Genomic DNA, 15,235 nt, shown 5'->3' on the forward strand with positions numbered 1-15,235 from the left:
CACTCAAACTCAAACTTTCTTTACAAATTCCTTAGACATGGATCAGTGGGATATCTGTGATCAGAACAAGATATCACAAATTACCATCAGCAACAATCAAAAAGCTGAAGTGGTGATAGATTTCTGTTTCTCTGCCCATTAAAACAGCTCTCACTATACTAGTGGTTCTCAACAAAGGGTACATCCATCCTTGAGGGTACCTGGAGGTCTATCAGGGGATGTACACAGAAAGTCCACAATTACTACATAAGTGAAAGAAACCCAAACTACAAGAGAAAGCCACCTGCCACTGTGCAGGAAGAGCCAGCCTCATAGCTCTCAGTAATCCCTTGTTAACAGTAATCTGCACTCCTAATTAGAATGCACTATATACTATGGGCTAGATTTTAAAAGCCCTGCATGAGTAAATCCTCTGACCACTCCAAGCCCTTTCGGACCTGCCGGACAGAGGCAGGCGGATGGAGACATCTGGCACAGGATGAAGAGAAGAAGATTCAGGCGTTGAGGAAGACAAAGACTCAGGCATGGCAAGGCAAGGCATGGCAAGGCAAGGCAAATTAAAATCAGGTAGTTAAAAGTCCAGAACTCTCAAGAGAGTGTAGGGCCTCCCCCACTCACGAACACTCGGTGAAGAGCAGCATGGAGAGGAGGATGAACAATAGCCGCTCAGGAGGTCCAGGAACAGGAGGAAGGAGGATGGTGAGCAAGGTACCTGGCCAGAATGATCGCGGACCACTCTGTCCCCTACGCGCCCGACACAGCCAGCTGGCTGATCGCGGACCACGAGGGGAGCAGGGCCTGCCCAGGGAAGGACAGACATCAGGATTATGGACATCAGGAACAAGGTAGAGGTCAGACAAAGGAAGAGAAAACTCCTTGGCGCCGACAGATGGAAAAGACCCACCAGCGCCCTACACACCCCATTGGGGATGGTCGCGGACAATTGGGCCTCTACACGCCCTACTCAACCCAGCCGGGCTGGTCATGGACCACGAGGGACGGGTCAGAGTGGAGCTGAGGACATCAGGGCTGGAACGGAACATCAGGACACTGAAGACATCAGGACATGAAGACATCAGACATCAGACATCAGACAACAGGAACAAATGGGAACATCAAGACATCAGAGCGGAAACTGGAAATATGGACAACGTGGGATCCCATGAAGATAAAGAATGCCAAGCAGGAGCAGGAAACGAGGGGTCCTCAGGAGGCCAGCTCCAGAAGGACAAGCTCCAGGGAGGAACTTGCTCCTTGTGAAGGCAAGGCTAGAGTGACAGCAGGAGCCTTTTGTAGGCAGAAGAGAACTACAACCAGGGAGGAGCTTACAGGTGGGACCCGGGGCGGATCCGGCCATGGGCCCTTTAAGTCAGGAGAAGAGAGATGGACCCGCCCCTAGAGGAAGCTGGGCAGAACCCTGGACAGCGGCATCTCTGCCGCTGAAGACGCAGGAGCTGGAGCAGGAGGAAGCTGGGCCTCAGGGCAGGCCCTGACGTGGAAGGTGGCCTCCGGGCCGCTCACGGATGACAGAGGGTGGCTCCAGCTGCGCAGAGGACACTGGGGACGCGGCCTCCTGGCCGCGAAGAAGCAGATGACATCAGCGGCTCCAGCCGTGATGGTAGGAGCGGCGGTGCGGCCTCCTTGCCACGGGAACAAGGCTTCAGGATGGCCTCCGTGCCGCGAGGAAGCAGCGGCAGCCTGGGCCGTGAAGGTAAGAGCCTGCTCGCGGCAACTTTCATGCATATATTTTAATTTTTACATAAGTAACATTTTGAAAATTCACCTAATTACAGCATGTGTGGTTAGGTTCGACAGGAGATAGCAGAGAGATTTGATTCAAAGTTTATTTAAAGAAACAGCTACTACTTAAAGACTGCAGAAAAAGAATATTTTTCTAGTTTATTGGTTTTAACTAAAAATTATCCCCCCCAATCATTCCAGATCATCAACATCCTTTCAGGTTCATGTGTATATTATTCTGGTGGGGCCACTTCTGATCTTTTGGGTGAGGAGCTGGCTGAATATTTTGAAAACAAAATCATCTTGATCCATGAGTTATGGACACTGAGAGTGGATGTCTGACAAGTGGATGTGATCTCAGAATCTTCAATTACAAGTAGCTTACCAACATTTAGTTGTAGAGAGCTGACTATATTTCAAAATGCTATGAGTATAGAATTACAAAAAACAATGTGTTACGATACTGCTCACGGGCCCCAGCCCCGAGCAGCCTCTCACCTCGCCGTCCTCCTTCGTGGCCCGGAGGCTGCCGTCATTGCCGCTTTATCGTGGTGGGAGTCGCCGCCGGCATGGTCCTTTTGTGGCCTGGAGGCTGCCATCGTCTCTGCGCCCTTGCACGGCAAAGCACCGCCGCTCCCTTCAGTGGCTCCACCCGCCACTCTGTGGCGGGTGGAGCCACTGTCAACCATGCCTTCCTTCACAGCATGGAGCCACCGACATCCTGGCCTCGTCTTGTGGCAGGAGCGCCGCCTTCGGCCTTGCCTTGCAGCGAGAATGCCGCCATTGCTGTTTCTTGGCCCCAGCTCTCTCTAGGCGCGTGGCCGCGCTTCTCTTCAATATTTAAAGGGCCTGTGGCAGGAAAAGACCCACGGCCCTGACCGATGACATCATTTGTTGTCTCTGTTCAGCCCTATAAAAGGGCTCCTCGCCAGTCCCTCTTGGCCTTCGCAAGGAGCCTGTTTGCTCCTGGATTCCTGATTTCCATCCCCTCATTCCAGGAGGCTTCTGAGGTCCATTGTCTCTCCTTCAAAGTCCTCTGTTCATCGTGGGAGCTCCCTTGTCTTCGTCTGTGGTTCCTGATCTCTTGTTGGATCCTGCGTCCTAGTCTGTCCTGTGCCTTGTCATTCCAGTTCTCCGGTTCCTCTCTCTAGATGTTCCTGTCTTCGGTCCTTGTCTCCAGTTTTCCCACTACTTCAGTTCCTGTGTTCAGTTGTCCTGGTTCCTCAAGTTCTTGGCTCTGGGTATTCCAGCCTTGTCTCACTGCCGGATTCCTCCTCCAGATGACCATCCTGAGTTTGCCTGAATCCGTGTTTGATTCTGAGCCTGAGTCCTGTTCCGGTCATTGGAGCCTTGTTACAGTCGGATCTGTCTTCAAGTGCTGCCCGGATTCCTCCTTCATCCTGAGCTTTAGTCCTGAGCTTGTCCCGCTCTCCGCGTGGTCCGCGACCAGCCTCTTCAGGTTGTGTAGAGCACGCAGTGGGACAGGTGAGGTATTTTGCTAGCGTATATAGTGTCTTTTTGTAGGGAATCTGTCACAATCCAGCTTGCTCTGTTTTCCCAAAAGATATATTGGTATTCTAGGGCCTGGTGTAATATTTGAAGTATTGCCTTTTCAGAGGAAGGGTTGTTACTGTTTGAGTGTTGGCAGTTAGTGCTATTTTGGCATGGGATGTTTACTTTTTTTTATAGTTTAAGTTTACTTATGGCTTTCTGAGGGTCTGTCCCCGACACCACTACCAGCTTAAATATGCATTACAACGGGCCAAATACCCCATATGGCAGGGATGGCCAACTCCAGTCTTCAAGAGCCAAAAACATGCTGGTTTTCAGGTTCTCCACAATGAATATACATGAGATTTGTATGCACTGCCTCCACTGAATGCAAATATATCTCAAGAATATTCAGTGTGAAAATACTGAAAACAAAGCCTGATTGTGGCTGTTGAGGACCAGAATTGACCACCCCCTGCGTGGTGTCCGAGTATCTTTTTTTGCAGGGTTTGCTGGTTAGCACCACATCAGCACATGTACATATACATGTTGTTGTAAATGATGTTTTTTTTACCTCAGAAACTTGTGCTCTGCCCTTTTTACATGTACAATCTGTTGTTAAAAATTAATACATTTCAATTGTATGTGGGGAGGGCAGGATCTCAGTGGGGGGTGGAAGGCTATAAGGTTCACCTAGGACACCTAACACCCTTACAGCCGGCGCCTGGCTGCACCGGCCCACGTGGGAAAGCAGGATTCTATCTGGAGCGGTGCTGCTTTGGCTCAGTGGGCTCTCCCAAGTCTTGGCCAGGGAGCAATATTCCTTTGGGGTTTTTTTTTTTTGCCCCAAAGGAAATAGATAACATGGCTCACTTCTGGTCCCCCTGTAGGCAGAGCAGAGCCTGGGGGAACCATAAAAGCCTCCAGGCCACTGGGTTCGCTTATCCTGCCTTACCTGCATTTTCTTGCCGCACACTGTCAATTTCAAAGGCACGTCTTTCTTTGCTCAGAGAAGGGCTACGTTTTTAAGAATGTGAGGGATTTAAAGCCCTACAGTGCTTTTTGCATAAAGTTTTGCTTGTCCAATTTTTTTTTCCTGTAGAATTTCTGGTATTTCAGAAATTGCAGAACATAGGGAGGGCCATGTCGAAACAGCCCGGTGTTGGTGATAAAAGCAGCAGACCGTGTAGGACACAGTCAATGGGAATGCACTGGAGTAGGAAGGCAAGCTACAGTGGCAGAAAGGAAAGAGGTGAGTCAGGAGGAAGTGCCTGTGCAGTGTTAGGGAGGCTTCTGTCTGAGGTGGTTGGGAGCAATGGACGGCCAGCGCCATCTTTAAAAATGGCACGGGCCATCCAGTGACCTACCATGTGACAGGGGCCGACCAATGGCACTGATAGCCCCTGTCACATGGTAAGAGCAAAGGGCCATCGGCGCCATTTTGATTAGTGGCAGCCGACAGCCCGAGCGCGGGAGAATGCTCCTGGGACCCCCGCTGGACCACCAGGTATTTAAAAAAATTTGGGGGGGGGGTCCGGAGGGTGGGGGGATACTAACAAACTCATTTTAAAGGGTCAGGTTGTGTTTTTAGGTTGTGTCCCTTCTTCCCGCTCCTCCCCCCCATAACGATAAGAAAACTCACTAAATTAATCGTGGGGTTTCCTATCGCTATTGGGGACCCCCCGATATCTGACGATATTGAAAATATCGGACGATATATTCAATCGTCAGATAAACGATTCACATCCCTAATACAGTCTCTCTGGCTTGTTGCAGTTTCCAGTTCAGTTTTTGTCTGCATGTTTCTAGTTATGATTTATGATCTCTTTATTCTTTGTTAGGTGAGGATCTGCACATGTGACTGATGTGAGATATTCTGCTGGCGTGTAGTTTCTGTGTAGGGCTCTTTAGCAGCCTGGCTTGTTCTGTTTTCCTAATAGGAGGAGTATTGGAGTTTTAAGGCCTGGTGTAATATTTTCAGTGTTGCCTTTTCTTAGCTAAGGCAGTTACTGTTTGTGTGCTGGAAGTTGGTGCTGTTCTGGTTTACTATTTATGTAATTTCTGTTCAGAAAGAGTACTTATGTTTCCCTTGTGTCATTATTAACAATAAAAATAAATTTGGGCCTTTTTTTATTTTCGCCAAGGATTGTAATGAGTAGTGAGTCACACATATAATGAAGGGGGCAATGAAGAAAAGATGTTTTATATTCAGACAACAACAACGACTAAATTACATTGTCTGGGTAAACAAATAAGTATAGGTGTAGCTTGCTTGTTACGTCACTTACTATCCTGAATCAATTAAGCCTGCTCTTTCACTTTCAATGCATATCCAGCGTAGCTCTCTACTTCAATGGCAAGGGGAATGATGAAAAGTGGATTTATATTCAGACAACAACCAACAAGGACTGAATTGCACAGGCTGGGTAAACAAATAAGCGTGGGAGTAGTTTGCTTATTGCGGCGGTTACTACCCCTAACCAATTAAGCTAGATATTTCACTTAGATGCAGTTCCAGAATTAATGGCGGGGGTGGTAGGGAAATAGAATCAAAAGGTTACTAAGGGCCAAGAGTAACAGATAAGTATGAGGGAAAAAAAAGTGTGAAAGCTTGCTGGGCAGACTGGATGGGCCGTTTGATCTTCTCCTGCCGTCATTTCTATGTTTCTATGTGAGCGTTGTCCATCAGGTGTGTCACGATGGGAAAAAGATTGAGAACCACTGCATTAGATAATAATCTTTTGATCAGATCCACTGGCATCAGTGGTTTAGTGTTACAGTGGTTTGAGTCATTCATTACTAACAGGACATATTCAGTAAGATGGGCCACTGATTGCTTCCAAGTTTCTTACTGTGGTTACCACAGCGCTCAGTATTGTCCCCTGTTTTATTTAATTTGTACATGCAGCCTCTGATGGAGGTGATTCAGAGCCACAGTGTGACTGGATATTAATATTGATGGGGATCAGAGTGTCACAGCGAGAAGACTGAATGCCTGCCTTCAGGCAGTAGTTGAATGGTTGGAATGCCACAGGTTAAAATTTATTCCAGCAAAATTAGAGCTACACTGCAGGAAGAGAAGCAAAACTCTCACGTTTCCCTGAAATCTCAAGAGTAGAGCTGAAGTCTAAGACACTGATATGTAGCATGGGTGTTTAACTGGATTCCCAATTGAAAATGGAGTCCCAAGTGTCATCAGTGGCCAGAAACCCCTTTGTCTATTTATGCAGGATCAGGAAGTTGTGGTTTTACCTGTTGCTTGCTATAAGTAGAATCAATTACTGTAATTCCGTATACTAGGGTTTACCATCAGGGCTGTTAAAGTGCCTCCAACTGCTCCATAATATGGCTGCAAGGGTTTTAGTGAAAGTGAGGACCCTTGGTCATATTACTTCTATCTTTTACACCTTACATTGACTACTTATTCTTTGGAGAATCAGATTCAAAGTTTTGCCTATTGTGTTCAAGTGCTACCATCAGATAGATCCAATCTGTTTGACTAAACTACAGACACATTACAAACCACAAAGAGCTCTGCGGTCATCCCAAAAGGCTTTGCTAGCCACACCATCACTTGCTCTGGCAAAATTATCAGTCACTAGGAGTATGGTCTTTAATTGCTATATGACATCTTTATAGAATTTGCTTCGTCTGACATTTGAGATGAATCCCATTATCTTCCCTTTGGAAAATGTTAAAAACACGGAGGTCAATGTTCAGCGTCATTTGTCCAGCTAAATTCAAATTTAGTCAAACATCGGGATCTGAAAGTCCTGCTGCACTGACCTGCCCCGAGATAGCTGGATAATATGTTATTCAACTAATATAGCTGGGTAACTTTAGACCTGCCAAATAGCAGCCCTATAATTAGTTGGATACATTTATCAAGCTAACTTTAAGATAATAGGGTATTCAGTGGCACAGATGCACCACTGAATATCTGGAGAAAGTTAGCACTTATAAAGAATTCTCAGTTAAATGCTGTAAGCCAAGCTCACATTATTCACTTTAAGTTAAGTTCTAATTTTCGTATTTATAATTAGTTCATGTCAATCGTATATATGAAGAGTTCTCTGTAAAGCATTATTAAGCTAAGTTCATGTTTTAATGTAAACCGATGTGATACTCACAGTGTATATCGGTATAAAAAAAACCTTAAATAAATAAATAAATAAAAGAAATCGGATCTCACTGTTCTTTACTCCAGCTTTTCCTGATTACTTGAACTGGATTTGTACAAGGCCATGATTATTTACTTTGGTGACTGGAAATAAGCTAGAGATTAAGAGGCTGACTCTGTGAAGCTTGGTATTGTTATAGGGTTATGCTTTTATCTTTTGTTTTATACTATTGTTAGGGATGGTTGAGGGAAGGGGTGATATTATTTAATATGTTTTATTGTATTGCTGTTATATATTATTGTATTTGTTATATCATCTATTTATTTTGCTATCCATTTTGTGGTTTGCACAAGAAGGCAGAATATAAAATCCAAGGAAATAAATATATCGGCACGAAGATTTCAATGGACCCCTAGGTAAATAGGATTCAAATTCATTCATTATTATTTAAGAAGTCTTAATGTTGTGAATTGTATATTACAAGAATTCCAAGATCAGTTTAAGTGATTTGTGTAGTCATGCAACACATAAAATAGCAGCATGGGATCTCTGTACTGTTTGGGGTCTTGCCAGGTACTTGTGACTTAGATTGGCCATTTTTGGAAATAGATACTGGGCTTGATAGACCCTTGGTCTGACCCAGTATGTCAAGTTCCTATGTTCTCACTAATACTTACAAAATGGAATATTTCTACCACTTGATTTATAATGAGAGGTAGAGGGCATTAAATGACAGCCACCAAAAATAAAAATGCATGCATAGTATATATAAAAAACATATTAAGCTGAATTTTCTTAATTTCTCCTAATGCCCTTGGCAGTTTGTGTTACTGCTTGATTACTCTCCTTGCCATTTTCTCAAATGCCCTTGCCGTCAGCTCGGTATATTTAAATTTGGATGCAGCCAATTATCTACCAGTAGCATCAGCTGCCCTGGGACCATCTCTTAATTATAACATGCATGTTGTACGACTTTTAGAATCTTACAATTTCAGGACCAAAAAATTTCCATATAGAGATTTATTACAGCCACATTCTGGATTCCCAACAGATTAGAAGGGGTCACTGATGCTGTGCAGTAGATAAAAATCAAAACAAAATCTATTCCAGACACCGCCATCCCCTTCTGCTCCTTTGTAACTGGGTCCCATACATCTAAATAAACAGTGGAATTGGCACTGTTTGTAAGACTTGCAAACAATGTTGTTTAATCTTAAAAAGCCCAGTGAGAAATAAACAGATCTTCCCTGTACATATCTGGATCAGTCCAGACTGGTGGGTTTTGCCTCCCTTCCAGCAGATGGAGACAGAGAAAATAGTTGAGAGCACCCCCTCTTAGTCCGATGTACAACTTGCACCCTCTCAGTATTTCTCTGTCTCTAGCAGACGGAGGTGGCATAACCTGCGGTTCTGACACAACACGTGCTCCCTTCCTTTGGGAAACTTCCAGAGAGAACAAGTGTGGGAGAGTTTGGAGAAGCTACGGGGTTTTCTGATGTGAAAAATGCCAGGGTAATATGGAGGGAGGTAGCAGAATTTGAGAGACCACCCCTTCGCCCCCCCCCCCATTGCCTTTAGAATAAGCAATATCTTCCTGCAGGATCATCTTCAGTGGCCAGACACCCCAGCTATCTCGAATAGATCAGTCCACGGTAATGGTATTGATGGGGCCACGAGAGTAGAGGACATTCGCGTCTGGGAACATAAGAACTATCCGTGAAAATCTGCGTGCATACTTTTACAAATCAGAACATATGCATTTAAATGGAAAGCCTGCCCTCTCCCTAGGAATGCCTGTCCCATGCATGCAGGCAGAAGTGGGCACAGGCAGGTTTTATGCGCTCACTTTTGCCTGCATATTGAGAGGGCAATTTTGTAGAAGTCCACTTCCCGGGAGGTGAGATTAAACAGTGAGAGAGAGACCACGCCCCCTCCCACTACGTCACTGAGAGCTTCGTCGGCGGTTGAAAGGCGCCTCACCACCAGGCGCCGCGCGACAAAGAGGTTCTCCCCTTTGTGCACCCCTTCGTGCAATCCTTGGTGCCTCATTTAATATTCTTTTATTTTATTTTTTCTGTTAACTAACCCTTTCTTCCAAGTTCTTACCTTTATGGCTTGTTAACAAGTTCAGTTATAAATGTTCATTGTATCAGACTATGGAATTATACTTCCTGCTTTTTCTGTTTTATGTAAACCGGTATGATTTACATTTAATGTAAGAATGTCGGTATATAAAAATTAAAAATAAATAAATAAATAAATCCAACTGCTTACTGAGTAACAAGAGAATTACCTTCAAAGTCATCCTTGAGAAAGTCAGGGTTCTTGGTGCTTATTTTGCAGGTAGGGCCAGAATATCCAGGATCACAGATGCACTTGGTCCCATTGATACAGCCGCCATGCCCACTGCACATCTCCTCGCACTGTGGGCCAATGTACACAGAATCGATGGCCCACGTCACTGGCTGGGTGCCAGAAGGATAAAACCCTTGGTGCCATCTGAACCTTACAGAGCTGCCAAGAAGATACAAATTTCCCACAATTAACAACTTGATTTTTTCCTTCCTGTCTGCAGCAAAACCCCTTTGCAGAAGAGTTTTTGGGTTTTTTTTTTAGAATGCATCAGAAATTCAGCAATAATCAGTGCTACATGGCTAAAGTGAGTTGGCTAGATTTGGTTGGAAAAAATAGCTGTCCTTAAGCTACCTGGGTAAGCTTATCCAGGTATATTTGGTGGGACTCTTATCTAGGTATGTTCCGTTTAACATCTGGGTAAAGCCATCTGCCCACCAGGAATATCGACCTCATTCTGGATATCCTGAAAACCAGGACCTGTTTGTAGACTTTGCTGAGAATCCCCGATCTAGACCAAAGCCTTACAGCTCCTCATGTTAAATACATAATTTAGGTTCCAAGTTTCACATTTATTTATTTATTTATTTCGAGGTTTTTTTATACCGAAGTATAGCGGGATGCCTTCACTCCGGTTTACAAGATAACAACTTAATACAGTTTGATAACACTGGAACGACTTAAAACAGTGAACGGAGTAAGGGAAGGGTTAAAATGGGAGCAACGATTACAAATTGAAAAAAGGGTACTTTGCAGCAAGCGGGGACATCGTAAAATGTCGGGGGACAGAGGGCAGAACTCATAGAGAGGTGCGGGGTAGACCGAGGAAGGATGTATCGGGGATGAAGAGGGGGGTGGAGTGGGGTGTGGGGGGATCTGGTAAGGGTGGGGGGAGGTAGAGTTGGGGGGGAGGATATTCGGGGGATTCGGTGAAGACGTGCTAAGGGGTGGAGAGAAATGACGGCTTAGCCGACTCCATCACGGAAAGTTAGGTTGAAATACCAGGTTTTGAGTTCCTTTTTAAAAGATTTAATGTCACTGAGAGAACTTAGGTAATGAGGTAGGGTGTTCCATAATTTGGGTCCTGCGATAGAGAAGGCTCTGTTCCTCGTGGCGGTCAGTTTGGCAATACTGGGGGAAGGTATGTCAAGGTTCATTTTGCATGCAGATCTGGTAGAGCGTTGTGCTTTGTGAAGGTGAATCATGCAATTGAGGGCGGGGTCGGTTTGTTTGAAAATTGTGTTGTGGACAATTATCAGGGTTTCATTTCTCTATTTAGAGAAAAAAATGATAACAGTGCAAGTGTGGTCTAGTCAGGATTTATTAATTATCCATTACCCAGCATTCATATATTTTAAAATCATGCTAAGCCAAACACTGCTTATTGTGCATTCCTTATATATGAGAAAGGAAAAAATACATCAGAAATGGAATAAGAAGTCAAGCTGGAAACGCACCCACACAGGTGGAGCTTTCCAAAGTGAATGACCTCTCGCCTCCAGCCCCGGGTCGTGCCGGTATAATAGGTGCTGCTGGGGTGGTGCTCTGTGGAGCACAGGGCGCTGAGGTGACTGCTGCTGCTGTAGCACAGTGGAAGAAGCAGGTGCCAGGTGGCTCCAAGGTCTCGGGAGAACTCCAGCCTCACGGGGTCAGCAGAGGAGCTGTCCGCAGTGCATCCTACATTGATCTTGAGAAAAAAAGAGATCAAAGCAATGTTACTGCACAATAACATAACTTAACCAAAAAAATATATAAATATTGTGAGGTCCATATTCAGTCACTGGCTGGACTGCAAAGGTAGCCGGATAAACTTATCCGGCTACCTTTGGAAGGTTATTCAATGGTGTAGCCACATTATTGAATATAGACAGCTATCTTAAAGTTAGCCGGATAAATTTACCAGCTAACTTTAGGACAGCTCTACAGCACAACCAGAGTTAGTCGGATATGTTAAGAACATAAGAACATAAGAAATTGCCATGCTGGGTCAGAGCAAGGGTCCATCAAGCCCAGCATCCTGTTTCCAACAGAGGCCAAACCAGGCCACAAGAACCTGGCAATTACCCAAACACTAAGAAGATCCCATGCTACCGATGCCAGTAATAGCAGTGGCTATTCCCTAAGTAAACTTGTTATCCAGCTAACTCTGAATATCAGAACAACTAATTTGGCTAACCTAGCTCCTCCCAGAAACCTTCTCAATGCCCTTACGTTATATGGCTAAATTGTATCCAGATAATGAGATATCATTGTCTGGCTAGTGTTTAGCACGATAATGTCTAAAATGTGCTCCACATTCAGTAAGCTGGCGAGTGGACAAGTTATCCGGCTAAAGTTAGCCAGATAACCTGTCTCAGATATTCAGCAGGATAAATATCCTGATAAATATATTCTCCTAAAGTTATCTTGCTACATGTAGCCAGATAACTAAAAGCCTAACCGGCTATGTTTGAATATAACCGGTAAGATTTCTTGGTAAACTGCAGGTAGTTTATACTCCCAGCCCGGTTTCTGTTAGAACAGCGCTGGAACACTGGAAGAGGGTAACTGCGTAATCCTTCCTGACAGGGGTTATTAGGTATCGGGGGAGTGGTGGTGGTGGGGGGTGGCCTGAGATCGGCACAGCAAGTGGTTGGCGTTCAGGTGGCAGCATGATTTTAAATATTTATAGAGAATCGAGAAAAGGTAGGGGCCTGACCAGCAGACCTGGGACAGGATCGGCCAATTATGAAAGGGAGTTGGGGGGTGCACATCCTGACAAGGCTTTATATGAAATTTTGGGTGGGAGGGAGAGGATCGTGCCACAGGCCCGTTTAAATATATATATTTTTTTATTTCTCTAAACAGAGTTACATCACCGGATATCTTTTGAAGACACCTGGTTACTTAGCACTTTATCCGGTCGCATGAGGCTGGATAACTTATCCAGTTATAGTTAAACTTATTTCCTTCCTCCAGAATGACTTAGCCAAAATCTAGCCGGATAAGTGGCTCAATATTCAAAAACTTGCCATTTAGATGGAAAACTTGTGAGTTAACTGGCTAAATGCCTCTGAATCTAGACCTCATATGAAACAACCACCACCCAAAACTAGTGACTACAGTGTGTTCATAGTTGGCAGGCTGCCATTGCCATTTGGAGAGAATGTCTTGTTTTTAATGAGAAGAGAATTAATGGAACATATCAAGAAATGCTCTGTATTAAGAGCAGTGTAAATAGCAGTGTGAGAAAGAATGGCAATGTGTCACTGTGATGACGGCAAGAGAAACTGCTAGTTTTACAGATACAACATATACTGGAAGCAGAAACATCACCGTCAGTATTAGAGCAAATTTCAAAGCCATTTATGTGGGTAAATTGGCCTGTCTGACGATTGCCCTCCCTCGATCTAGCTAAGTACTTTCAGCTGGCCTGAGGGGGAGGTGATCCCAGGAAAAGTGTGTTTTTGGGCGAGATCTGAAAACAATGCACGGAGATTGTATTTACAAATCTATGTGCATTGGTTTTCATCCATGCAAAAAGCAGGTGCTTAGTCTCCTTCCATGCAAAAAACAAATGCTATTTTGTAAACTGCGTGCAATTTTCAAAGGGAAAATCCATGTGTATTTTACCTTTATAAATGAAGTGCAAGGTCCATGGGTATGAAGCACTTGCAGACTTTGCACCTAGGCAGTCATTTTGCCAATTGGCCCCTAAGCTTCTGCCTTGTGCTTTTGTACCTCCTCGAATTTAACATTGCCTGAACTGTTACTAAACTTTAAAACCCGATCTATTTCATAAAACTTTAATCCTACTATCTTTCCCTTCCTTGATTTTATTTGTATTTCTTCACAGTTTGCAATGCTGGCTCTAGTCGACCAAACGTGTGACAGCTGTGAATGACCCGGTTTGTCTGAAAATGCAAATGGAGGCAATGGTAGAAGGAGGGGGAAAGGAGGGGCTACCTCAAACTGAATTATAGTGTTCTCATTCACATCCAGATCTCTTGTAGCAATGGAATGTTCTCCAACCTCATTTGAAACAAAGACCATCGCTGAATCTTCCTCGCTAGGTACAAAAACAGAAGGGTATGTGAAAGGCACTTCAGCCTCAAAACTTGCTGAGCAATAGTTGCACATGTCATGCCAACAGAAAGTTACATTTGACCCCCTCCAGAAAATGGTCATTCTCCCATTCTGGTCTCCTCCTGTGCTGGGAGAGGTTTTCTCTGTTTAATACTGGAGCCTGAATACTTACGGTGCTCCCTTAGAAGAGTACGGACAATACAGCCCAATGTTGCCACCAGGATAGAAAAACCAGTTTTCTTCTTTGGGTCCAAAGTCAAACGTATCGAAAAGGATAGCAGGGTTCTTCAGGCTATTTCCGTCAATGATAAAGTCATCGATAATCCAGATTTCTTCTTTCTTACCTGGGAAAAGTTTACAAAAGAGGTAATAAACATTCAAAACATCGAAAGAAATGGAGCTTTGCTGCAAGGTCAAGGATAAGAACAGAGTAGGCACGGGTAATCAGCGCAGTACATTATTGAAAACTGGAACCAATCTTTGCTCAGAAGTTAACAAGACGATGTTTAAGGTGTGAAGACTGACTGACCAGCTAAAGCATAGCAAGGGATTTCATCACATTAATTCTGACAATCTTACAAAGTTAGACTGCAAAAAGATCTTATACAGCTTATGGATAAACATTTTTTACTGGCATAATTTCCAATTGTTAAACAAGCAACAATAATAGTATTGCCACCCATTTTACAAGTATGTCCTAAAGTACAAATTCCAAACAGTTAAATAAAAAAACCCAATAAACAAAACACAGGCCATGTACCAAGTGAGTACTTCTTTACTTCAAAATCCATGACGCATTCTCCTCCAAATCATAGCATACCCACTTTTGTTATGCAAGAACTCTGCGAGGTTTGTTACAGTTTTATTTTTTAAGTAACCGGAAGCTTATCAATGAAAGGGGTCCAAATTTGACAGAAATTGGAACAGTCTTTTGAAGCTCTGGTGGGAGCAGTATGATATTCCGTGCGAACTGTATCCACCATGCGATTGTTTCATTCAGGAAAGGAAGGGGGCAGATCTTTTAACCAATTAAAAAGTATACACTTCTTAGCTAACAAATAGGCTTTAGCCAAAAGCAACTTATGAAATCTCCCAATGAATATTTGTTTATCTAAGTAGTTAAATATACAAAATTCAGGAAAATAAAACCAAACAGATACGAATGACACTTTTCCAAAACAATTATATTTGTGGGAACTCCCATAAACAATGCATTTAAGACAATTGTCAGAAGCAATAAACTTCATCTGCTTCACCCTTGTAAATGGAATAATTAGTCTCAGAGAAATTCAATATTGCAGCTCACAAAGGTCAACATTGATGATAGCGGTTTTAGGAAAAATACTCTAATAGACGCCGCCATATCTTTTTAGTTGTTAGCTGCACATTACAATCCCTTTTCCACACATCAGCCACAGCCAGAACTACTAAAATAGAAGGGTTTTGGATAGAATTCAACCACTTAC

At 43.8% G+C, this 15,235-nt stretch overlaps 1 protein-coding gene across 1 annotated transcript in view; it reads right to left on the reverse strand.

Annotated features, from left to right (window-relative positions):
- Nucleotides 1–15,235, reverse strand: part of RELN (reelin) — a 699,179-nt gene that overhangs the window by 117,726 nt on the left and 566,218 nt on the right. The window contains exons 39-42 of the mRNA XM_029615599.1: nucleotides 13,942–14,113; nucleotides 13,650–13,752; nucleotides 11,162–11,391; nucleotides 9,646–9,866 (exon numbers count right to left, since the gene is read on the reverse strand). Coding sequence (XP_029471459.1) covers nucleotides 9,646–9,866; nucleotides 11,162–11,391; nucleotides 13,650–13,752; nucleotides 13,942–14,113 — 726 coding nt within the window. The remainder of the gene's footprint in view (nucleotides 1–9,645; nucleotides 9,867–11,161; nucleotides 11,392–13,649; nucleotides 13,753–13,941; nucleotides 14,114–15,235) is intronic.

Source organism: Rhinatrema bivittatum, chromosome 9 (assembly GCF_901001135.1).
Source record: "Rhinatrema bivittatum chromosome 9, aRhiBiv1.1, whole genome shotgun sequence".
Taxonomy (NCBI): domain Eukaryota; kingdom Metazoa; phylum Chordata; class Amphibia; order Gymnophiona; family Rhinatrematidae; genus Rhinatrema; species Rhinatrema bivittatum.